This window comes from Nipponia nippon, unplaced genomic scaffold (genome assembly GCF_047370975.1).
Source record: "Nipponia nippon isolate SJK-2023a ecotype South Korea unplaced genomic scaffold, ASM4737097v1 scaffold_7, whole genome shotgun sequence".
Classification (NCBI taxonomy): domain Eukaryota; kingdom Metazoa; phylum Chordata; class Aves; order Pelecaniformes; family Threskiornithidae; genus Nipponia; species Nipponia nippon.
The window spans coordinates 25482579-25506978 of record NW_028262391.1 but is presented as its reverse complement, the minus strand read 5'-3'; the positions used below and the strand labels follow the sequence as shown (position 1 = coordinate 25506978).

At 42.4% G+C, this 24400-nt stretch overlaps 1 protein-coding gene across 5 annotated transcripts; it reads left to right on the top strand.

Annotated features, from left to right (window-relative positions):
• The first annotated feature begins 14 nt into the window (after positions 1 to 14).
• KLHL24 (kelch like family member 24) lies at positions 15 to 23666 on the top strand. Of its 5 annotated transcripts, XM_087739424.1 has the most exons (9): positions 420 to 581; positions 3320 to 3438; positions 6885 to 7872; positions 9780 to 9857; positions 12764 to 12948; positions 14126 to 14244; positions 15353 to 15541; positions 15972 to 16160; positions 17357 to 23666. In XM_087739424.1, exons 3-9 carry the CDS (start codon positions 6953 to 6955, stop codon positions 17555 to 17557), a joined length of 1881 nt encoding a protein of 626 aa, XP_087595550.1. In that variant the 5' UTR covers positions 420 to 581; positions 3320 to 3438; positions 6885 to 6952; the 3' UTR covers positions 17558 to 23666. The 5 variants fall into 5 exon arrangements, with proteins under 5 accessions (XP_087595548.1, XP_087595550.1, XP_087595546.1 ...); XM_087739422.1 differs by lacking the exons at positions 420 to 581; positions 9780 to 9857 and adding an exon at positions 15 to 141; XM_087739420.1 differs by lacking the exon at positions 9780 to 9857.
• The last annotated feature ends 734 nt before the right edge of the window (positions 23667 to 24400 follow it).

Genomic DNA, 24400 nt, shown 5'->3' with positions numbered 1-24400 from the left:
GGAAGGGTGCCACCCGACGCACCGCTTCCTCCTCGCCCTAAACTTTCACTCGCTCACGACGAGGCTCCGGTCGGGAATCGCGGGGCCGGGAATCGCGGGGGGTGCGTGTCCCCCGTGGCCCCGGCCAAGGCAAGGCTAACGGTAGGGGCTCGCAGTGACAACGGCTGCGGCGCTCTCGGGGGCTCCCACGGCCCCGGCTGCTCCCGGGACGCCGCCGCAGACGCAACCTGTCGCAGACCCTTGGCTTCCCAGCCCTCCCGGGGCGGCCGCCGCGCCGGCCGGCAGCGGGACCCCCGCCTGCGGGCGGCGGCGGGGCGCGGAGCCGGGCGGGGCGGCGGGATGGGACTACAGCTCCCAGGGCCGCGCGAGCCGCCGTGACATCATGTGCGGTGGCTCGGAGGTCACATGCCCCGCCGGCCCCTTTGTTTTGAGCGGCGCTGGCAGCGCGACCGGCGGCGGCGGAGAGGCCCGAGCGCACCGGACCGCACGGCACCGGCTCGCCGCGCTCCGCTCCCCACCCGACCGGACCCCCCGGGCGGCAGCTCCCGCGGGGCGCAGCGCGGAGGGGCCCGTTCCCGCCTGTGAGTGCAGGGCGGCGGGGCGGCTCGGGGGCGCGGGGCCGCGCTGCGGGCGCGGGGCCCGGGGGCGGCGGCGGGGCCCCCGCGGCGGGCAGGGAGCCCCCGGGGAGGGCGCGGGGCCCCGCCGAGGCGCGGCTGTTGCGGGGCCGGGACGCGGGGCCGGCCGGGACCGTTAGCCGCCGCGGTGGGGACAGCGCGTCCCCGGCCCTGCCGCCAGCGCGGAGCGACAGCCGCGGCGGTGCCTCGGCGGGGAAGGGCCGCTGGCGGGCCGGCGCCCCGGGACCTGGGGGCTGTGTACGGCGTGTGACCCCCCTGCGTGCGGGCAGCGGGGCTCGGCGGGCGGTGCGGTTTGGCCCGGCCGGTGGAGCGGGGCTGGGGGCGCGGGGTGGCACCGGCCCTCCCGCCGCGGTGCGGTAACGCGGGTCTCCCCCGCGCCCCTCCGTGACCCCCGGGCGGCGGCGGCGGCGGGGGTCCCGCGGCCGCGGATTGGGCGGGCAGGCGGGGGGAGGCGGGGCCGAGGCGCGGGGCCGCCCGCCGATTGGGCAGGGCGCGGGGGGGGCTGTCGCTAGGGCGGCTCGGGGTGAAGGTGAGCTGGAGGGCGCGCCTGCGCGCGGCGGCAGCGGACCGGTAGGCGGTGGTGACACTGCGCGTGCGCGCCCCGTCCGCAGTTGGGGGGGGCGGACAGGCTGCCGGCGGCCGTTGGCCCTGAGGGAGGGAGCGGCGGGGGGTTGTTCTGCCGCGGCGGCGTCCGGTCCTCGCCTGCTGCCGCCTCCGGGGCTCTGGCCCGCGGGTGTGGAGCGCCCGGGTTCTCCTGGCGGCTGTGGGGCCGGCCCGCTGCAGCACCGAGCTTAAACCCCGGCCTCACCGGTACCCGCCGTGCGGGGCGCCCGCGGGAGGCGGTCGTTTCCCCTGTGTCTGCCGCGCTGGGTACAGATGGTTCCCCCGGGCTGGGAACCGCGGCCGCTCCCGCCCGGCGCTGCCATTTTGTGCTGGTGCAGCCGCCGCCAGCCCCGCGAGTAAACAGCCGCGGGCCTCCCTCTGCGCCGGCCTCGTCCTCAATGCGTTTGTTTTGCTGGGTTGGCTTGGGTTTTTTTTTAAGTTTGTATGACGCTTCCTTCCCTTATACAGCAAAGAGGTGTAGCAACAACTCGGGAGCGCTTTGGGATGAAACCGCGCGCGTAGGCCGTGGCCCCGGGGCACGCGTGTGAGAACGGGGCCCGTCCCCGGCGGCGGGGAGCGCGGGGCCGGGGCTGCGCCTGGCCGCCTGCGAGGGCCCGGCTCTTGGCGCCGGGGTTTGCTGCCTGTGTCCGCCTCGGCCTTGCTCTGCGGGGCCGTGGTGACGCACGGGCTTCCGGTGCCCGCGTTTACATACTGGTCCCGTCTCCCACATCGTTACGTATTCAGAATCCCTGTTCCTGTAGGTAAAAGCAATCCCTTTGGGCTGTGGTATCAGCCTGGCCGCTGCTGCGCCGTGTGGTTGCTGCCATTTGTTTGTGCCTTAGTTTGGGCTTTACGGGCACTCGGCTGAGCCCCCTGGAAGTCCCTGAAACACAGTGTTAGGTTGCGTGCGATGACCGGGGCTTTTGTTCTGTTTTTTGTTTTTTTTTTTTTTTTTTTAATCCGAATGTGAATATGTGTAAAAATGATAGTGAAACCAAGGTGGAAGAATGTTGACTTCTTCACAGTCGCTTCCCCATAGATTAATGATAGTATGCAGCGCCCTTTTTTTTTCTCCCCTCCAGTGGGTGTGTGCCCTTTTAGGTGACCTTTTCACTTACAGAAAGGTTACCTAAAGACTTTTAAAGGTGCACAGGTTAAAGGTGTTCCTTTTCGCTGCTTGTTTTTGTTTTGTTTTACTCATGTCCGAATCAGTTCCTGTTTTTGCTGGGTGATTTCTGAGGGCACTTAGGGCTTTTGTGTGTCATTAGCTTGTTTACTATTGAATTTTGGCATTCAGAGTATTTTGTTTTTTTTAAATCAAAATAGCGTCTTACATTAGAATAAAACTTCTACAGTGCAACTAACTCCTTACCATGTCAATCAGCTTGTTCGCTTTGAATTCTTGTTTACTAGTTATTCGGTATTGTTAAAGACTTCATTCATCTTAAAGGCATTCAAATCCTCAATGTCTATTGTAAAACAAAATTTTTTTTTTTTTAAAAAGATCCTTCAAAACCAACAACTTTTTGGTCCTTTTTTATATCACAAAGAAAAAAGAAGGAAAAATAAATGCTATGTTTGTTTTTTGGTGGAGGGAAAGGTTATGCTTCCCCCCCCCAACACCCCTCCCTTCCTTTACAAGAAAAAAAAACTAGAGCACGTGTTGTGGTTTAGCCAGTGTGTTGCAGTAGATACAAGTGGGAGTTTTTCTCTGACTCTTGCGGTAACCAGACATCTGAGATGAAGCACATCTGCAGATCGTGTTATCTGAAATCACAAATAAAATAACTAGAATTGGCCAAACCTGAGTTATGGTTCCCATGCTTCAGAATGAAAATACCATTTATTGTATTAAGTCTGGTTGCGTTACCATGGGGTGCTGTTGCTAATACCGTAGTGCCAGGTAATAGTAGACGTGAGTTGTCTGCAAGCTCAGGCTGCCAGGCTTGGCCACGCAGGCGGTGCCCCTGTGCCGTGAGCGTGCCGGGCTGCCACAGGGCTGCGCTGGGGCCCTGCTGCTGGCTCCTGCCCTTCCCGAGGGCAGCTGCCTGTTCCCAGCAACTCCTTTTCTCCCTTTACAGACGGTCACCGGTCCGGCCGCGCCACGCAAGTGCTGGTGCTGACCTGAGGCGGCAGTGGGCACGGGCGCAGGGTGGAAGCCACCTCCGCTGGCAGCAGCAGAAGCTCGGCTCAGTTTCAGGTACTCTTGAAACTACACCCTGAGGGTGAGCTTTGGAGGTAGAGCTCTGGCACACCTGATGACTAGGTGTTACCGAAGGGCCTCACCCCGACCCTGGCTGCGTGTCTCCTCTGCTGCTTTCTGTCAGTTCTGCTAACGGACCAGAGGAGCTCTGTGACGCAGAAGTGACAGAAAAACAGCTCTACCGGAAAGTTGCTAGCTGTTGCCAGAGCTGCCGATGCGGGGAGAAGGGTAAAATACATGAGGATGTTGCAGTGTAGGAAGGAGGAGTTTAGTGCAACATAAAAGCAATTTGCATAGGAGGATTTACTGATGGAAGGTGTCAGGGCAAACATTTTATAGACCTCATTTACTGGCCTCTGAATTGGGCTCTTAGTTACGTTATTTCTGAGAAACATCTTGTGTAGACAAGCCTACAGACAATATAGGTTAAGGAAATAGAGGAACCTGGTCTTCTGGTGAACCGAGCTTAATTTAGAGATGTGCACGTGCAGGTAACATGCATGTCGGAACTGCATCTGTATTTGTAAAGCATTTTTAAAACCTGTTGATAGAAAGTGTGATTTGTTTTTCCTTTCCAGTTTTTTGAATGGGTAGACTGATTTGCTTAAGGTCTGTCCTTGTTGGCCCTTGCTCAGGCAAGCAATCCAATGCATTTTGTATTTGTTTGATATAATCATTTCCAATAGTTACCCTTGGGAAAAATTTCTTTTGTTTTTTGCTTCATTTAAACTTACTGAAGAGATCTCAGTGTTCAATTCTCTAAATGATTGGTGCTTTATAATGCAGAGTCCGTAGGCATGTGTAAGTACCTGCATATACACGGAAGGTGCAGACAGGTATATCCTCTTGCGTTTCCCTCCTTTGCGCACTAAACAGCTCAGCTTCAGGCAGGGATTCTCCTCTGCCTTTCTGTCTTTGGGGCTGAAACATGGGGCAGGCAGCTGGAAGTGGTGACATTTTAAAACTGTCAGAGCAAGATTTGCAAGAAGGCCATATGTATGTCTGGTAGTGTTACTGATAGTCTTATAAAATTACTTTGCTTAAGCAAACCTACAGGAGTAATTAACTGGATAGAAATTGAAGCACAGTATATTCAAAAGCAGTAATTTCTGCAATGGATTGTAATTGTTCTTCATTTCTGTTCTCTTACTTGTGAATTTGCAATATTTTATCCCCTTGATTAGTTTCTGCTTCGTGGATTGTTTTAGTCTCCCACTTTTTTAAACCATCGGGACATTAAAAAAAAAAAATTGCTCACCACTAATTTCATGTTGTTCCAAGCATAAAGAAGACATTGCTTCCTTCAGTGAGCAGTCTTAACCCAGAGCACTTATTTCCATTTATTAGTGATTGCATAATATAGTGTCTTCTTAAGTCTTAGCTTCTCACATAATGAGAAAGATTTAATCTTGAAGCATTTTTTACTTAGCTGCTGTGTTTTGCCATTTCGTGCAATATGCCAGTGTCTCGTTTCTGATTTCAGGCTAACTTTGCTTTGGAAAAGCTCCATTAGCTTTAGTGAAGTTATTCTGATTTAAATCTGTCACACTGGAATCAAACCTTTAGGGTTTATATTTATATTTTCATTGTTACATTTCCCTTTTCTACTGCTGATGCTTCATTTCTGCCCACTTTCTGGTGCTGAGCAGTATGGAATTAATGGCAGATAAAGTTCAATATAAGGGTTAGGGTGTTAGCAACAGAGCTGGTGAGGTCGTGGTGGTTGTTGTCGTTGGGTTTGGTTTTTATCCAGCTTACGTCATTACAGGGTAAAATGGTTGTGAAATACATCGGATAGAATATTGGCTACAGATTAGACTGTCCGTTTATGCCTCGTTAAAATCTCTCTGAAGCAATCAGTTATTAGATGGGCTCATTGCAGCAGTGTTTTTCAGGCATCAAAGTGACAACTGATCTTATTTTAATTCAAATTAAAATTAAATATTTTGTAGGGTAAATGAGCCATACCAAGAATCTATCTTGTAAATATGTGTAAAAAATTTTATATGGAAAATGACAGCTTTAAAACCTCTTTTCTCAATGAGTAAATGTACAACACGTGTTCTTTTTTTGCTCTTTAAGATGGTGCCTTTTAAAGGTGCTGTGTTAAAAAGGCTGTTTAAAAAAAGCATGTTCATTGTGTTCTATATTAAGCAATGATGTAGCCAGGCTTGGATTGGGTAATTGCAGCTCTGAAGATGCTAGCACGTCAGGAAATGAAATTGCTGTGAGGAGCTGACGTTTACTGACTGTATAAGTGGGGAATGAGGGAAACTGAATATAACATCTTGGAAGCATGAAAAAAATTTCCATAAATTTTAAAATAATTCAGTGCATGTCCTTCTAGACATACAAATAAATATTACAAGCATTCTGAATGATGCCTGTGTCAGACCCAAGAGGGTGTTTTGCCCGGCCTCTTGCTGCCTCAGTATGTTTTGGTGGACATTCGTCCAGTTCATTTTGAAGCTCAGGGGTGGCAAAAAGCCCTATTGCTGCTACACTGGTTGATCGCGTTGCCTCTCATATGGACTATCTGAGTACTTGATTTTTGCAACTTCAGTGCTCTGATAATGTGAGTGTGTGTTTGCATGCTGGGGGGAACGTCGTACACTCTGTATTTGAAACTGGGAAGTGTTTGAGCAAAAAGTTCTGCTAAGTTTTTTCTAGTAGTACTTTGGAAAACAGAAGATCTCCCTGTCCTCAGTAAAGTTGCCCTTGGTTCTTATTTTCAGTAGTTTAACAGAAACAAACGTAATTCTTTCTTCATTCTGTTTTATGTGCTAGCAGTTTACATTAGTTTTTAATTGAATCTTAGATTATCAGTGAACTAATTTTTAGATGCTAGGAATGAACAGGTAAAAACTTACGGTCAAGGTTATTCATTGAGCTAACAATGTTATTAAACGCTAGTGTTATAAGGCTACATTATGATAGACTTTATAATGAAAAGGGAGTGATTTCTCAACTGAATTTTTATTTTGAAAATTTCTGTCATCTTTTTTTTCCCCTCTTTGACTAGTGCTGTTACAGTAGTACTTGGAGGCTCCAGCTGAAATGAGGATTACACTGAAAAATGAGAAAAGCCCAAGCTCTGGATCTTTATCCAGGAAGTCTTTGGCTTCTGTCAGTCAGATGATTTGCTGGAGCCAAGATCTCACTTTATCTTGAACACTAATGCAATGCCAGTGATGCTGGGTCTGTCAGAACTTGCCATCCATGACACCTGTTCTATGGGTGTATTTTGTATTTAACGCGTAGCAGATAATGCTACATTGCCCTGTGCAAGGTGCATGGTAATTTGCCCTGTAATACTCTGTCATCTCTAGTAAAGGTCAAAAATTGTACCAATTCTTAGAGTAATGAAACAAGTATCTTGTCTAATTCTCGTGATGAAATTAAGAATATACCAGACTGAATACTGAAGTGTTCTAATTTTTCAGACTGTAGCACTGCGAAGGAGAAACTCTGCAAGCTTTTCTCAATGACTCTATAGCCAACTGATGTAACAATGGTACTAATATTGGGACGCAGACTGAATAGAGAGGATAGTGGGATACGAGATTCCCCTGCAACTAAGCGGAAGGTTTTTGAAATGGACCCAAAATCGTTGTCAGGCCCAGAGTTTTTCGACTTCTCCTCGGGATCATCCCATGCTGAAAGCATTCTCCAGATCTTCAATGAATTTCGAGACAGCCGGTTGTTCACAGATGTTATTATCTGTGTGGAAGGAAGGGAGTTTCCCTGCCATCGAGCAGTTCTCTCGGCCTGCAGCAGCTACTTCAGAGCTATGTTTTGCAACGATCATAGAGAAAGCAGAGAGATGTTAGTGGAGATCAATGGCATTCTTGCTGAAGCTATGGATTGCTTTTTACAGTATGTGTACACTGGCAAGGTGAAAATCACTACAGAGAACGTACAGTATCTCTTTGAAACATCAAGTCTCTTTCAGATTAGTGTTTTGCGTGACGCCTGTGCCAAGTTCCTGGAAGAACAGCTGGATCCTTGCAATTGCCTGGGAATCCAGCGCTTTGCAGATACGCACTCGCTCAAGACACTGTTCACCAAGTGTAGGAATTTTGCGCTGCAGACGTTTGAGGATGTGTCCCAGCATGAAGAATTCCTCGAACTGGGGAAAGATGAGCTTATTGATTACATTTGCAGTGATGAGCTGGTGATCAGTAAGGAAGAGATGGTGTTTGAAGCTGTCATGCGCTGGGTGTACCGGGCAGTTGAGTTGCGAAGACCAGTGTTGCATGAACTTTTGACACATGTCAGGCTCCCGTTGTTACACCCAAACTACTTTGTTCAGACTGTTGAAGTGGACCAGCTGATTCAGAATTCCCCGGAGTGCTATCAGCTGCTGCACGAAGCCAGGCGATACCATATCCTTGGAAATGAGATGATGTCTCCCAGAACTAGGCCACGCAGGTGAGGAAATTTCTTCTTTTTTTTCTCTTTATTGCTGTAGGAGAAGGACATAGTTTGATGTAGAGGTGTTTGATATACACATGCCCAGGAAAAAATCTCTTGCCGATTATTGTATTTTGCATTCTGGAACCACTACAGTTACACTTCTGTGCTTCCCCACACCACGTGAAGCTCACGTCTTGAAAATGTACATAAGTGAGTCTTTTTGCACAGATCACTTTATTGCTATGAAATAAACGACTGTTCAGGTAAGTGAAGCTATATTACTTTGCAAGTAAAATGTTTTCTAAAGGTTAATGTTTGCTAGGTGAGACCTTAAGTTAATTTATACAATAGCAGTGTCTTGAAAAGAATTTACTGTGCTGTGGCAGGTAAACCATTCCATTTCCCAGCCTTCTTTCTTTTTATAACAAAGTCATGTACGTGTACAGCACACTATGAACGGTGTAGATGGGGATATGTATTCAGAGCATTCACTTGCTAAGTCACAAATACTTTACAGATGGAGTAGTACACAGAATTGTAATAGACAATAGACAGCAGAACAGGTTCTTAACTGTAAAGAAACTAAATCTTGCATTTTTAAAGAATTAGGAAACAGTTCCTGAAGTATTTCATACTTATTCTATGACACTTTAATAATTCAGAATTGCTGCTGCTTAATAATGCATTACACAAATAGGTGACTGAAGTTGCAAGAAGAAATGAGGAAGAGTCCATTAGTGTCATTTACGGGCAATGGTGGTTAATTTTTTTTTTTCTTAAAAAATATTTTCACGGTAAAAGCTTTACCTCCACATAATAGTTGCCATGATAGTTTATTGTTAACTCCAGCTGATTTAAGCTGTAGTTTTAAAATCATGTGTTATATTGAGGTGATGCAATGATCTGGTCTGGACAAACAGATTGTGTTAGGAGTTACTCCTCTCTGTTTACTCTTAGTCATATGTGGTTGCTGTACAGTGACTGTGTGGGGAACCTTTATTTTTTTTGGCACGTGTTAAAGGCTTGCTTATGGGGGGGAGGGAAATATTTGGCAAGCATTTGTCCCATTAGTGGCTTTCCAGTCTTCAGTCCTGCTGTGAGAGAAGAAATTCTTCTTAAACTCCTTGCAGCCCTGCTGCCAGGCTTTCTAAGCTGTACACTGCCATGGAGGGTCTTTGGAAACTTTTGGTTCATGGCAGTTTGGAAACTGCTGCAATGATAGTTCCTGAGGCATTTCATACCCTGAGTCTGGGCCTGAGGGAGGGACCATGGAATTCAGACCAAAGACCACCTTGTTTCGTGAGCGAGTTGAGGAGGAGGGAGGGGCTGTATCTTGTGGTACTTGGTGCGATGTTTGTTGTACGTTTATTACTCAATTTGATAAAGAAAGCAAATACACTCAGACCTAGCAGTTTTGTCAAAGTGCATGGTGTGTATGTACCTGAGAATCTGAATGGCCTCAGTGTCGCATTCCAGTTTGTAAATGAAGTACCTTGCCTTGAAGTACCTTACAGGTGATTTCTGAGGTTGGGGGGGCAGGTTGGGATTTTGTGGGTTTCATTGGTTTTCCTGCTGAGCTTATTAAACTGCACTGTGAATTCGAGTAGGCAGGAACAAGAGAAGTAATTTACAAAGAGAAAAACTGGCTGGCCTCCCAGCAGGAATTTTTTTCCCCTTTTCTATATTACATTCATAGGATAGTTCTTTGTCGTTTGTTTCTGTTGTCTGTTTGTTTCTGTTGCCTATAGCAAAAAGAGATGGTGTTTTAAAACACTTATCAGGTCCCCCTTCCCCCGTGTTTTCATCATACCTTTTCTGGGCGTTTCTCGGGGGGTTGGGGAGGAGAGGACACTGGAGAGCTCTTTTCCTTCTTTCTTGCCTTCCTCCAATTTCTTTTTTGTATAAACTGTTTCTAAAGGGAGACAGACTGCAGGATCAGAAATTCCCACGCCAGTGTGTTTACTGAAACTTCTGGAAATCAGTTGTGATTCCTTGCGTGGGTATGCATGCACCTACAGGTGAAGTGGCTTCTACACATTTTTTTAAAGGAACGGTGTGGATTGCAATTTGCGGTTGTGGTTTTTGTTGGTTTGGTTTTTTTTTGTTGTTTTTTTTTTTCTTTTTGAAGCCAGTGAAGAGTTAGTTGAAGTAAATAAAATTTAAAACGTGGCTTAATGGTTGCCTGCTAGTTCTTTGTGTTGTATGCCACTGGGCGTTGTTGACAAACGCAGGTCTCTTTGAAAGAGCTTTTCAGTTATGTACTAGCAATGGCATAGTGACATCTTGAGGTTGTCTCTCATGCTCCTTTTAAGTCTGTCTTGTCCCCTGCTGGTTGTGTTGCACAGCAAATCTGCAAGCCAAGATCAAGCAGTGAGCAGTAATACATTTCCATATACAAAATAAAACAGGCTCTTCCTGCTGTATGCTTTGAATTATCTTCAGATTTTCATATCCCTGTGAATTCTCAATCACACAGTTCCTGTTAAGCTGTCTGATTACAATATCTGAGTGTCCTCTTAAATTAGTTAGAAGTTATTACACTAATACATTTTAACACTTCCTTTTTGGTTGCCTTCAGAAAGCTTTAATGCAGTCCCTTATTTTTACCCCAAGGAGATGAGGTTTTATTTCACTTTACATTTCTGTCTGTTACCCATTTGCTATCCAAAAGTAAATCAAGAGGGGGGAAAAAAAAAAAAAGTAGTGATTTACCAGAATCCTGGTAAATTGTCTCCCAAACTTAAGGTATTTTTGAATGTATTCTGTTTGAACTACCGTAAGTTCTTCTGTCCAGCTGACGCTGTGCTGGTTGCCCTTCTCACCTGGTCTGGAGGTCTGCGTGTAACTCGGGACCCCTTGGAAACCTGCTCTTGGGAATGCACAGGATTACATGATACTCTGTCAGTTGTCTTCCGCTCCCCCTTTCCTGTTTCGTGTACCTTTTCCTGACGAGAGAGTGTCTCCTGGAATCTCTCTAGTGCCTTTTTTAGCTCACCTCTGTTACTCTGCTCACACCCTTTCTTCTGAGGACTTCCTGTACCACTGGTTGAGATCACAGCTTTTTCTAATCTCCATTCAAATATATCCTTAGATATTTTCTGGAATTAGCCTTTGTATGTCCTTGTTGTGTAGTCCCCACATTTATTTTTTTTTTAAACTGATGTGCCCTCCATCATTTGCAAAAAATCTTTTGGAACTAACCTTAAAAACTCTCCAGTGCAAGACCCCTTCAAGAAAATATAACAGAGAAAATGTTTCTTAAGTGAAGAAAGGATATGTGGCTATATAGGTGCTAAATTGTTGGGAAAAGATTTGGTTTTCTGTGGATTTGAAATACTGTACTAAATTAAGAGTTCCTTCAAAGAGCAAAACTCCATCATAGCCATTCATAAGGAGCTCTCTCCGATCAAAGATTTTTGGTTCATTTAGTTTTAAAATAAAGATTGATAATCCGGTACAGTAGGTTTTTAGGTTTTTCAGTAAGTAAGTGGAGACCTCTATTTAATCTAGAAAGTAATCAACAGATAAACCTCTTTGGTACATACAGTTCGTTGATGTATTTGGGTTTGCTTCAAAGGCAAGTTATGAGATGAGTTTCTTGCTTTTAAGGAAATTCTCTTTCTGGGTAATGCTTTGCTGGCACAGGAACTTCCCCTCTCTTATCCTTTGAGAGATTCTTTTCAGAGTTGTTCCTCAAAAAAGCAAAAAACAGTAACAGTAAATACACAGAAACCAGGAACAAGCATCACCGCAAAGCTGAGCGGCTGAAGAGAGTGTTTCTTCTGACTGGTTCAGGTGCGTAAGCATGCTTCCTCAGATGCATATCTCTGTTGTATAATCTCATAGTACGTTATCATTCAGCATTGCCTTTGCCTGTTCAAAATATTCTGAGTAGAAAGATACATCGTGTATTTCAATTGTGGTGTGTGGTGACAAGGAGATAGAAGAGCTAACTAGTTTTATTACTGATGTTTCAAAACAGGGAAAATGTCATCAGGATTTATAAGTTAATATGTGCATAAGTTCACATGTTAAATTTAGTGACAGATCATGCAACTTTTATCTCAAATGCTGTCACAAGGCAATTTTTTTTAGAGAGGACTGCAGTATGCAGCAATGGTATGAATGAAATGCCTGTTCATGCCAGGATCAAAGTGAAATCACAACGGAACAAAGGCTTACGAAAAATAAAATCAATCTTGTATTCAGTTTTTTTGTGTGCATTGCAGACTGTCTAATGCTTAATTTTTTCACACTGAGTTCTAGTTTTTGTTTTAGGCTTTTATTTTCAGCATTCCTTAATGTTTCCTTCTATCACTATGTTTGTCTTTCACTACTTTTAACTGCATTTGCTCTAAGGTCTCCTTCTTTTCCCTTATTTTGGTGACTATATGCCTTCAGCATTTTTTTGCAGGAAATAACCTAAAACATTTTAAACTTTTTGAATATTTAAGCAATGTAAAGTAGTATGAATTTTGTAAAATTCAGGGGAGACACAGGGACTGGTTTCAGTGTGAAACAGACTGCTCATCTCATTGTCTCAGGCCTCGCTTGAACTCTGTTTCTGATATCTCTATGTACACAGTTAAAGGAAAATATTACTAGAGTAAGGGCTTTCTGTATTTTTTAATTATTTGATTTTTACATAGAATGTTCTGCAGTGTGATTCCACCACTTACACAGAACACCTGTCGGTGTGGTAACCTGCTGTATAATGAGACAGCTGGAAGCAGCGAAAACCTCTTTGCTAAATGACTTTCTTCTTTTTCCTTTTTTCGTTCCTGTAGAAGTTAATGCTAAATAGTAATTTTTCCAATTTTCACACAGTTTTGAAGACCATGTTGTTTGGCCTCCGTGTACGAATAAATGTCTTCTGCATCTTAGTTTTCTGTGTTCACTTTTTTAGATCAACTGGTTATTCTGAGGTGATAGTTGTTGTTGGAGGCTGTGAACGAGTTGGAGGGTTTAACTTGCCGTATACCGAGTGCTACGATCCTGTAACAGGGGAGTGGAAGTCACTGGCTAAACTTCCAGAGTTTACCAAGTCTGAGTATGCAGTGTGTGCTCTACGGAATGATATTCTTGTTTCAGGTGAATAATCCTAAAAAAATTCAAGACTTCTTTCTTTTCTTTGTTGGTTTGGGTTGGTTTTTTTGTTTTTCTTTTTTTAAAAAGTAATGTGACAGATCTTAGTACTGTGAACTTCCAGAAGCTCAACTGAAAGTCACTTTCTAATGTAAACAGTAAACACCAGCTCCAAACCAATCTTACTGCAGACAGAAGTGTTCTCTGGGATTTTTGTTTGATATTAATCACCAGTTTTTTACAGCTGATTCCAGGGTATCAATCATATTTAAAGAGACTAGCTTATGCTTGTTAAGTACGCTGCTTTAAAATACAGTAGTGGCCTGTTTGCAGCAACAGTTGGAAAAAGTACAAGCAAGAAATCCCAAGCAGTCTTTTCCCAGCAGCATTTTCTCTGCTACAAAACATGCTGTGTGCTGGTTAAAAACAACAGTTGCCTAGGAGCACCGCAGCGCTGGTACGTTGCTGGTGTCTCGTTTCTATCATATGGCTGCCTAGACTCCACAGGAAAAAGAGTTAAAGCTGCTTCTCATCGTGGGAATGTAAAATGGAAACATTCTTTTAAGCACCTGAGTTGGGGATCCATTTATACCAGCCTTTTACAGTGAAATAAGCAATAGCTATAGGTTTTTAAACATATCTCATTCAGTCTTTTAGCAAGGGTAAATTATAGGGTACAGGTGATGGCTTAGACACCAAGCCCCATGTGTTAGTTTAACCAAAGAAACTGTCTGCTCAGATTTGTAGTACCCGTGTCATTTGAACAAAATGGAAAACAAGATGTATGCATGAACCAAATAGGGGAACAGCTAGTGTTAGGGATGTGCCATGAGGCACGTAAACGGCTAAGATTTTGAGTGTCTCATCCAGGTAGTGACACTAAAGGAAATCTGAAGAGCATGGGCAAAAGCCATTAAAATGCATTCCAATCTCAAGAAATAATCTAACGTGATCTCAGCATGTTACTGGGAAAGGCACACATAAGGAAAATAATTTATGGTATGTTCTCATGTTTGAAATCCACTGAAACTTTTTCAGTCTAACATATAAATATAGATAGATCTTTATTTCACCTAAAAAGGATGTAAAGTTTTCATTGCCAACTGTAGAGGGGCCTGTTAATAGTTAACATCTCTCACTCAATAATGAACTTATTCAAATTGGCATATTCTTGTTCTTAAAGGTGGAAGAATCAATAGCCGGGATGTTTGGATTTATAACTCTCAACTTAACATTTGGATCAGAGTTGCCTCCTTAAATAAAGGCAGATGGCGTCATAAAATGGCTGTTCTTCTTGGTAAAGTAAGAGAAGTATACTTATAATTTTTTTTTTTATAGTGGGGATGTCCGCTGTATATAAGAACACAGCGGAGAAAACATACATATTTAGTGTTACTCTGCATTTCCTATGAAGCAATTTTAAAAATACATATATTCAAATAATATTTTAAACAATTAGGCTCTTCTCGGTCAGACACTATCTGTGGACATGAAAATCATGTTACACCTCAATTATTTATTTTTGGTGTTGGTTTTTGTCATTGAAGTGTCTTATCCCCAGGAAACAATGTTTTGGGAGGCAAAGAAGCATCTGGATTTGCCTGTGCTTCAAAAGTGCTGTCAAAAGTTGAACAGTTTATGCAGTTATTAACAGAAACTGGTACTGCTCTGAATGTCAGCTCTGTGCTCTTTTATTTAATGTTTTATATTGAAATTAACCAAATGCATTCTGTGGGGAATGGGAGGTTTTGCTGTATTTTGAAGGCATATATGCCTTAACATAAAAACAGTAGTTGGGGTCAACTGCCCATGAGGATTCCATTAATGAAATGAGGGAAGATGTGCATGTGGTGTCCCTTGGAGTAACCTCTTGGAGAGGAGACTTGCAGCTGGAGCAAACAGAGGGAATAAGGTAGACAGAAGTAAGAATGAGCTCTGCTTCTTAAATAGGAGAGAAGCAACAGGAAAGTAAAGTTTACAAACTGAGAGGAAGAAATATTTTTGTAAGCAAGTAGGAAAAAAGTAAAACACATAAAAGCAAAGGTAAATTCAGATAGATTATTGCTGCTGCTGAATGTAATCTGTAAAAAGAGAAATGCAGAGAAGTGCCTCTTTTAACAAATGCCATTCAAATAGGAAGTTTCTTTCTCAGTATTAATAATACTGTGCTTTGGATGTGTGCTTGCAGTGTCATTCCATATGTGACTGAATGGAACTCTCCAGAGAGTCTTTACCTATTATTTTTAGACCATGTTCTTCTCCTATACGTAAATTAAAAATTTGAGGAAAGTATCCATTCACAAACCTAGCAGATGAGGATTGTTGCAGCTTTAAATTATTTTAATTTCATATTGAAATGTAATAACTGCTCTAAAAATGAAATTATGATCGTTTTCATCACTTTGCATAGGTATATGTTGTTGGAGGATACGATGGGCAAAACCGCCTCAGCAGTGTAGAGTGTTACGATTCGTTTTCCAATCGATGGACAGAGGTGGCTCCCCTTAAAGAAGCTGTGAGCTCTCCAGCAGTCACCAGCTGTGTTGGCAAACTGTTCGTGATCGGGGGTGGTCCTGATGACAACACGTGTTCTGACAAGGTCAGTTAATTGTATTTGGTTGCATCTTCTATCCATGGTAAACAGCATTGCTCATTTGAAAACAAATGATACAGAGATCTGTTTGAACTGTTTTGCTGAATAAAGTATGAAATTATTATAATACAAAAAATACAGAGTAGAAAACGTTAACTCAATAATACACCGTTACTGCGGTCTCTCTCATGAATACGGTCATTGGCTTCACAAGTTCTGTGAATTCTTAAACCTGAGCGTTAGGAAAATAACATTGAATATAGTGCATATATAGACATTATTGATATATGGACCTACATTTATATTGACTTTACTTTCTTGGTGAGATATTGCCCACCAGGTATTGCTGCTTTGGCTCTCCTTCTATAACCTGTGTGGGTGTGCCAGGTTATTATTTCAGGTAGGCTTTTAATCTGAAATGCATGTATCTTTTCAGGTTCAGTCTTACGATCCCGATACTAATTCTTGGTTGCTCCGTGCAACCATCCCTATCGCAAAAAGATGTATTACGGCTGTGTCTTTAAACAATCTGATCTATGTTGCTGGTGGGCTTACCAAAGCGATATACTGCTATGATCCAGTTGAGGACTACTGGATGCATGTACAGAATACATTCAGCAGACAGGTAATTAACACTAAAAGGCCTGTAGACATCTGAAAGGTGGTTTTTTTTTTACAAGTATCTTGGCATGAAATGAGTATACACTTGTTTAACCCTGTTAATCGCATCTCTGATTCCATTCTTACTTTACTTCATCTATATAATTCAAAACCTCACAGAAGAGGAAGTTTCTAAACCAGTCGCTTTTCAGCTGGGTGTCACTGTTAGCCAGTCCAGTCTTCTTATTTGAGAGCAGCTACTGTTGGAGAACAGTGTAACAGTATAATGGATGACGTTTTAATTGTGACGTTTTAATTGTCTCTGTCAAGTTCTGCTGCATGTTTTAATTTAGAGAAAATAGTAATTTGCTTATAATGGATTAAAGCCTTTCAATGTAACAAAAAATATTGAAGGCTGGTTTTACTTACAGTGTGAAAAAAACCCACTGTATAGCACAGAAAGTATCTGACTTAAGCAGCAAGAGCTGTATCACTTCCACATATGGAGCACTGAGCAGAATTTAAAGATGTCTCCCCTCGGTAGTAAAGTGTGTGTGAGTTAATTTTCCCTCTGTTTTTAAAACATCAATCACGTACTCTACAGTATCTACCTTAACAGAAGTTTGTTCTTTTTTCGTGGCGTTCCTTCTGTTCTTCTGGTTTGATATGTGTTCTCTATCTAACTGAATATCTTTCCATGCCTGCTTTAAGGAAGACATAAAATCCTATGTCTCTTTGAACTAAGACATAGTGCTGTCTTTTTCTTATGCACTCTTTTCTTAGTCATGGCATTTTTCTTCTCCCCTGTTTACATCCCTCTTCGTTATCTGTTACTCCTCTAAGGTGCTTCTCCTTGTTCCCATTTTTTGCATTACTAGTACCTACTGTGGTCCCTCTTCTGAAAGCCTTTGTTCTCTCCTCCTTTCCTTATCTCAGATGTTTAAATGGTAAGTACAGCCTTCAGCTGTATTCCATTGTATCCCTTCTCTGGGCTATGTGTAGTGAAGGCTTAGACCTGAAATAGTGTTTTCTGTAGGGTTGTGCTGCTGCTTTCCACAATTATTGTGCTTTCTGCATTGGCCCTTTCAGGAGGGAATAGCGTAAGCCAGTCTGTTTACAATCGGTAGTCAAAGTGCTGTCCTTCTGCGCTGGGGTAGATATGCAGGAATTGAGGTCTTGTCTTTTAAATAATCATGTATTCCTTTGTGTACTTTGAAACAGGAGAATTGTGGCATGTCCGTGTGTAATGGAAAAATCTATATCCTCGGTGGAAGACGAGAAAATGGTGAAGCCACAGACACTATTCTCTGTTATGACCCTGCAACGGGCATTATCACAGGAGTAGCAGCCATGCCCAGGCCAGTATCATATCACGGCTGTGTGACGATTCATAGATATAATGAAAAAGGCTTTAAACTGTAATTTTCTTCTTGAAAAAAGAAGATGGCATGAATGAATCCAGTGGTCTGCTGCAAGACAGGCTTTTTAAAGATTCCTGAAGTGGGAAAATGCCCTTTCCCTACCTAAGTGTCATATGAAAATTGTATCCTGTGCCTTTAGAAAAAGGGTTAATTTAACTTACAAAACAAGCCTGCAAATCTATCCAGTAACCAGAGTTCAGTTATATCTGCTATGGGCTTTGATAAGAGAGCAGTAATAGTACGTTGTACTAGTGTTCAGAAAGCTTGCCCTATGTGTGATTAGTAATTAAAATCTTGGAAGTTCTGTGGCGAAAGTGCCTTCACAAGCATTTGTGCCTGTGTCCTAAGAAGTGATTGACATCTGCAAGGTGTTTCAGGTTCCGCTAATTGGAAAACTACATAGGCAAGTCAACTCCAAAGAATCATCTAGGATAATTACCTACAATTAAAAAAAGCTTATATAATTATAATTCATACACAAAGCATTCTTACAAGCAGATTACTTGGCTTAACCAAGTGGATTGTATGTCAGATCATGCATGGTTTGGCATTAAAAAAAAAAAAAAAAAAGATGAAAGCTACATAGGACAAATATTAGAATCTTTGAGGAATGCTTTTTTTCTGAAGGAGAAACTGGTTGTTTAGTGAGCCACTGCAACACACTGCAGTGACGACTGCGTACCTTAACGCTATGGACCTTATTCATAGTGTTGCTAAGTGTTTATCAGAAGTACGAGGCTACAGGGCATGGAAAGCTAGTGACCACTGGAGCGTAGGCATGCATCTGTGAAGCAAATTCTGAATCCCAGTTCTTAACTTGTTGAATAGTATGGCTGAAGTCTGAAAGTTACTGGGTTTGCTCTTTGCTCACTGCGAAGTATCTCTAAACTGTTCAAGGAATAAAGGATGATGAACTCTGGATTCTTCTTCTTTTCTGAATCACATTATAAATTACCTGATAATAGAGGTAGGGTTGCACCCTACAGCTTACAAATTGGTCTTTCGGCTATCTCATCTTCAGAGATGGCAGAGTACCCGCCAAGTATTTCTTGGCCTTTCTTCAGACAATCACTCTAGCACAGTTAAACTACTGTATAAGCTGCTCGGCCACAGTAAAGAAGTTCTGGAAAGGTCCCTCCTGTCACCAGAAAAATATCTATGGACCTGTCCGTGTAGCCATACGAGGTAACTCCCACAGAACGTGTTTTGGCTGATTTTGAAGCCTAGAAAGCGCCTGTACTTTGACACCCCCCCTCATTTTTTTTAAGTCCTCCATAGATATCTGTACTATGTCTCTTTATTTCCAGTACACAGCTGTATAGTTGAGGCACAAGTTCATAAAAACTGAAATAGCACTTGAGAGTTGGCAAATGAATAGGATTGTCTGTGTACCAATTTCCTGTTAATCACCAAAAACCTCAGGAACTGCCTTTCAAAGGAATTCTGAGGACAGCAGCCAGTAGGGAAGTTGGTCAGTGCCAGGGCAGAAAAAAACTGTAAGGCCCCTGCAGAGACAGCCCTGGCCTCAGGGTTCTGGTCTCCGTGCTTGCTCAGGAGGGTGAAAACAAGCACCATCTCTGGAACGTCGTTTGTTCCACTGGACTTTCTTCATCTGTTTTCCCAGAGTATTTCTTCATGAGATGGAAATTCTGACCCTCAGTGAAGCTATGCCAAACTGGGAGTCATCATTTTCAGTAACATATGGTCATGACTCTTAAAGAGCACTGGGAGCTGCACTTCGTGATGCATTAACTTGTAACCTCAGGAAAGGACACAAACTTCAGTTTCTGGCTGAATACCAAATACTGCTTTGTATATGTTAAGCGTACTGATAAAATACAAATCTCTGTGTGTCAGTGATGTAATTAGGAAGTTGGTCCCTGAGCATGTATATTCACATTGCCCTAAAAAGAAAGTCCCTTGGTAATGTAAGACAAATGAATCAGATAAATTAATCCTTTTCCAAGTTCCTTGTTTCTGCTTGCCAAGTGTTACTTTGAAAAGGTAATTTCAGTACCTGTGAATAAGGTCCGTTGATAGCAATGGTAATTGCCCAGTAACTGATGTTCTGTACTAACCCTGTATATAACTTGTGCCATCATTGTAAATGAAAATGTAAAAAAATGATAGCACTTCATGAGAGATGCAATTTGAAAAATATTCTCCTTTCCTTTGATTTCCTCCTTCTTTGTATTAAGACTTGTAATGTTGATTGTCATGCTAAACTGTTTTTAAACATTCTCTATTCTGTAGGTGTAGAACAATGTCATTTATGTATAGGTACCTTGTAATCTGTGTTTATAATACTGCACTAATCTGTAAATAACAAGATACTGCTTTCTATGGTTTTGAAGATTCATTTTATAGTCTAGTTGTCTTTTCTTAACAATTTATGTACTGTTACTGTTACCTATTATTTTGAAAATGACAGTGTTTAATGAACCAGTAATTGCAGAAATGTAGACGTAGAAGAAAACTTCTGCTTACAATTCTTGAGAACCTGTATTCAATGCTGAACAGTTACATGTGTGGAGCATTGCTAAAATGGCCGTTACTCATGCAATAATTTCCTAAAATAAGCAGTGAAATTTTTTTTTTGCTTATTAACTCTGTAAATAATTTGCACTTATGGCCTGCTCTGTTAGAACAATTTTTTTTAGATGTACTAGAAAAGAACAATTAGACTTTGGTTTAATGAAAACATACCATTTTTCTAGAAGGATGCATTAATTTGGAAGTCACATTCCTGAGCCACATGTTCTTCAATGCATTTCACTTAGGTATAGATGAATTCAAAGACTTAAACTCGCACTGTTAGGCATATCTAGCTGCTCACAGTTTATGGCCTTGAGCAGCAAGTTGGGGTGTATTTTTTGTCTCAGCTAGGAGAGAAAATTATTAATGTTGTCTAGTATAATCAAAAGATTTCCATCATAAATGGTAATAGGTTTGGCAGCTCCAAAGTAGAGACAGCTGCACGAAGATGTAACTTCAGTCTAACCGTACATGGGAAGAGGGCTCAAGTATCTCCAAATTCACACCTAAAAAATAAATTCTAAGCGTTGTCTAATATTTCATTCTGCTAAACAGATAATTACCTTTGAAGTATTTCACTCTTAAAAAGAAATGAGAGTAAATGTTTTTCTTCTCCATTTTGATGTCCGCTTCATGAGTTACATCCTTCTGTTCTTAGCAATATGATGTTAGTTGAAAAGAAAGTTGATGCTTCCTTGCAGCCTGGCTTCAAGAAAGTTCTGAATAGATAACTTCAGTACTGCATTATAGTGCAGCCTATAGCCTTCTGCTTTTAGATGTACTATGCATTCCCTCATTTTACAGCCATCAAGCACGTAACATTGCCTGGTAATCATGTTGTTTTTACCTGTAGGCTCCCTTCTTGGTAGTGCTTAAGTAGGTATAATCTGTGGAACCTCTTCCATTTGTACCACCAGATGATCCATTTTATACTCTGTGCCTGGTGTGCATTTTGATGATTCGACACTGTGCTTTCCACCCTAGCACCAAGGGTCCAGAGTTCTACTAATACTTTTTTTTATGTTAATTGGCACCAATGCAGTTCTCATCAAAGATTGCTTTTGTTTCTACTCTCTGAAGCACAGATATCTTTAATGCGGATTATGTTGATATGGACCCTTATTACAATTTACTCAAGCTTTTTAAATGGTATTTTTAACACTGCAAATTTTTGAAAGAGGCTGAAGATGTAGGAAGAGAAGGTGCTCACCTTGACAGAGCTTCAGAGGAAGGTTTGGTCACCTGTGCTTCTTGGTCACTTGTGCTTGAGAGCAAGGACGCTGCTGACTGTCCAGCTTCTTCCTCAAAATACTTGAGCTCGCTGCATTATCTTGGATTATTACTCAATTTATCCTGCTTTTGTTTTATTTGAGCTACAAGGACAAAACAAAAAGCAGTCCCACTCCCTGTGACGACAGCTTTCCATCCTGCCCAATGTACGGTGAAGTGCTGGAGCTGTCGCTCTCAGTGGGTAGGCAGAGTCGTCAACTTACTCCGGCTCCAAAGAGAGACCACAGAGAAACTCGGGGGGTAGCAGGGCCCGAGAGAGGGCAGGAGGAAATGCAGTGCGTTTGGGGTTTGTGCGTTTGGCTGGGCTTGCTGAAACCAAGACGTTCTGGATGCTTGTAAGTTTGCAATTCCAGATGCTGAAACTCAGGTGGCAAAAATATTACACATTTGTCAACTCACTGAACTCAGTTGGAGCAATAAAGATGCATGTATGGTCATGGTCTTCTAGTGGCAATGTTCAAGAAAAGCCAAAGGTTCATTTTTCTTAATTGCCCAACTGGGCAAGTATACGTGTTTTTTTCCTACCACTGAAGATGGCAAAAGCCAATTCAAGAGCATTAAGAAACTCACAAGACTTGATCACTGTGAGGCAAAATAAATGTTTTCATCTGAATGTAGTCTCACACACACGAGAAAGTACAAATTAAATGGTTTGTTGTGCCTGGTTAAAAAAATCTGAGCAATATATACTCAGAAAAAGAGTCTACACAGTCAGATGAGATTTTTAAGCAGAAATTTGCTATCTGCTTGGGGGCCAAGCAGTGATATTTTTTTTTGTTGCTTTAAATATGTCTAGCACACAAATTTCTTCAGTGTTGAATTATTTCAGGTGGCATTAATAAAAATGGATCTCACTGTCAGTTTTATCATGATTGTGTCAGTGCTACGAGCATTGCCACAAAATGGTAAGCAGCCTCCTACCAGCCCCAAACCAGGTGTGTGAACCACATGCTCTCTGCCCGCCGGCTTTGCGTCAGCCGTCTTCCGTAACTAATGCTACACATAAATTCATGTTACTCAAAGTATATAGCCCTGATGACATTACCGTCTAGGAACTCTATTTACAGCAACATTTCTTTTTTTCTACTGTAGTGCTCCAGTCTATGCTCATATGTTTATGTGCGCACATCTGTGTGCGTGAAAATTTCGTCATTTTCTGATAATGCTGTTATAAGTAATGCATATAAAACCCCCTGTGCACAGCATATTGATAATGTAATTATGGCTGGTTTTGTATTATTAGTTCCAAAGAAAATAATGTGTGTTAATTTTGAAAATACCTGTGCCTTGAATTCACCTGTATTTTTATCTATTGTGAAAAAGAGCTTGGATTACTTCTCCCAGTTTGTTATCTTCATTAGGATCTGTCTTGCTGTCCAGACTGTTGGATGTCCTTCTAAGAGAAATAAATCTTCATTAAATTCATTAACTAGAATAGTTAAACCTCTTGTTTCGAATATGCCTAGAATGCTTCCGTTATTACAATGTTATGGCAGATTTAGTCTAGGGAAATCAGTATTTGTTTTTTCCTATTTTTTGTTTCCAGCGCTCCTCGGTGACAAAGGATTTGAGTTTAGTCTTTGACTTCCTGTCCTTAACATGTACAGTTTCTCGTTCTAGTCAATAGCCTCTACGGTATTTCTGAATGCTCCGACTTGTCAGTCATGAACCTCTTGTTCAGTATACGTAATATGAAGCAATAATATGGTGCAGCATGGCAATAAGCAAAATCAAGAGACTTGAATGTAATGTACCATTACTAATTTCATCTGTGTAAATGCTGGACCTATGAGTCATTCTCCTTTTGGTGCACCTGCAGCAATTTGGAGTCAGATTAATAGGAGCTACTTGGCCATGGAAAGAGAGGTTACCTCCTGAACTGTTATTCATATGATATTTTATCTTCACCTGAGATCATGTTTTGATTTTCCTTTTTTGCCGAGGAAAACAGCAGTTCATGTTATTCCTTGCCAGTTCCTTTATTTACTGAAACATAAAAGGCGTAGTTCTGCGAAGAGCTCATCTTGTCTTCAAGAACAACGTGGTGCAGCACAAACGACATTTGAACAAAAAACGTGCAGACCGCTTACTGTGTGCCAGAGTCAGTGTAATGTTATCTCGCATATAACATCAAGGTCTTCAGATTGTGCTGACAGTAGAAAAGTGATTTTGTAATGTAGCACAATTGCAATAACACCTGTTATTTAAATGTATTTCTTGCATAATTCTTTGGAGTTTTTTTTAAAGTTCAGTGTACCTAATAAACATTTGCCTTTTGAATAGTTCACTGTGTTTTATTTAGGTTATGAGAAGTTCCAGGGTGGGGCTTGGTGGTGCAAGGAGGAAACTCCTTCCTCTTTTTTTCTGGGTCATTTAACTTGTTGGATTCTGCCCCTTTGCAGTCTCTATATCCACCCATCGATCCGTTCTTCTGTCTCCCAGTCTAGGTGTTCTCCCTGCTCATCTTTCTGTCCTCCTCATAGAACTTGCTGTTGACATGAATAAAGGCAAAAGCTGGAGGCTGTGCAGAAGGGTAAACTTAAATGAGAAAGAAAAAGGATAAAGCAGGGGGGTGGGATGTGAAATACTGGTTAGTCCTGGGTATTGCAATGGGAAAAGGATGTGAATGGACTTGGAAGACAAAACCAGCATGGGAAATCAGGAAAAGGTAACATAATGCTAGGGAGGTGACTGGCAACAATACAGGTTGGAAAGAATCCTATGGAAAGTTTATTCTCCTAAAATAAGCTACTTCTTGGCCGTCTTGAGGTCCTACCTGGCAGGATAAAGGCTCAGACTGATGGGGTGGTACTACCGCAGTTGAGCTGATAGGAAGAAAGTTTTTGGTTTAATACCCTATTTTTTACAGATTATATCCATCTTTCATGCCTTTTCTAGTGGAACACTAGCTGTACTGGCTTCCTCTTCCCCATAATGTGCATTCTGGATCTCGGACTTGCAATTTGCCCTTCACATAATCCTAGTCTTGCCTTCTTCCCAAAAACATTTCTTCTAGGTA

Bases quoted from the DNA above. Each gene is read 5' to 3' on its own strand.
- KLHL24 (XM_087739424.1), top strand. From the start codon at position 6,953: ATGGTACTAATATTGGGACGCAGACTGAATAGAGAGGATAGTGGGATA. The intron at 15,542-15,971 runs GTCAGTTAATTG...GTATCTTTTCAG, and splicing joins ACAACACGTGTTCTGACAAG to GTTCAGTCTTACGATCCCGA. The intron at 16,161-17,356 runs GTAATTAACACT...ACTTTGAAACAG, and splicing joins AGAATACATTCAGCAGACAG to GAGAATTGTGGCATGTCCGT.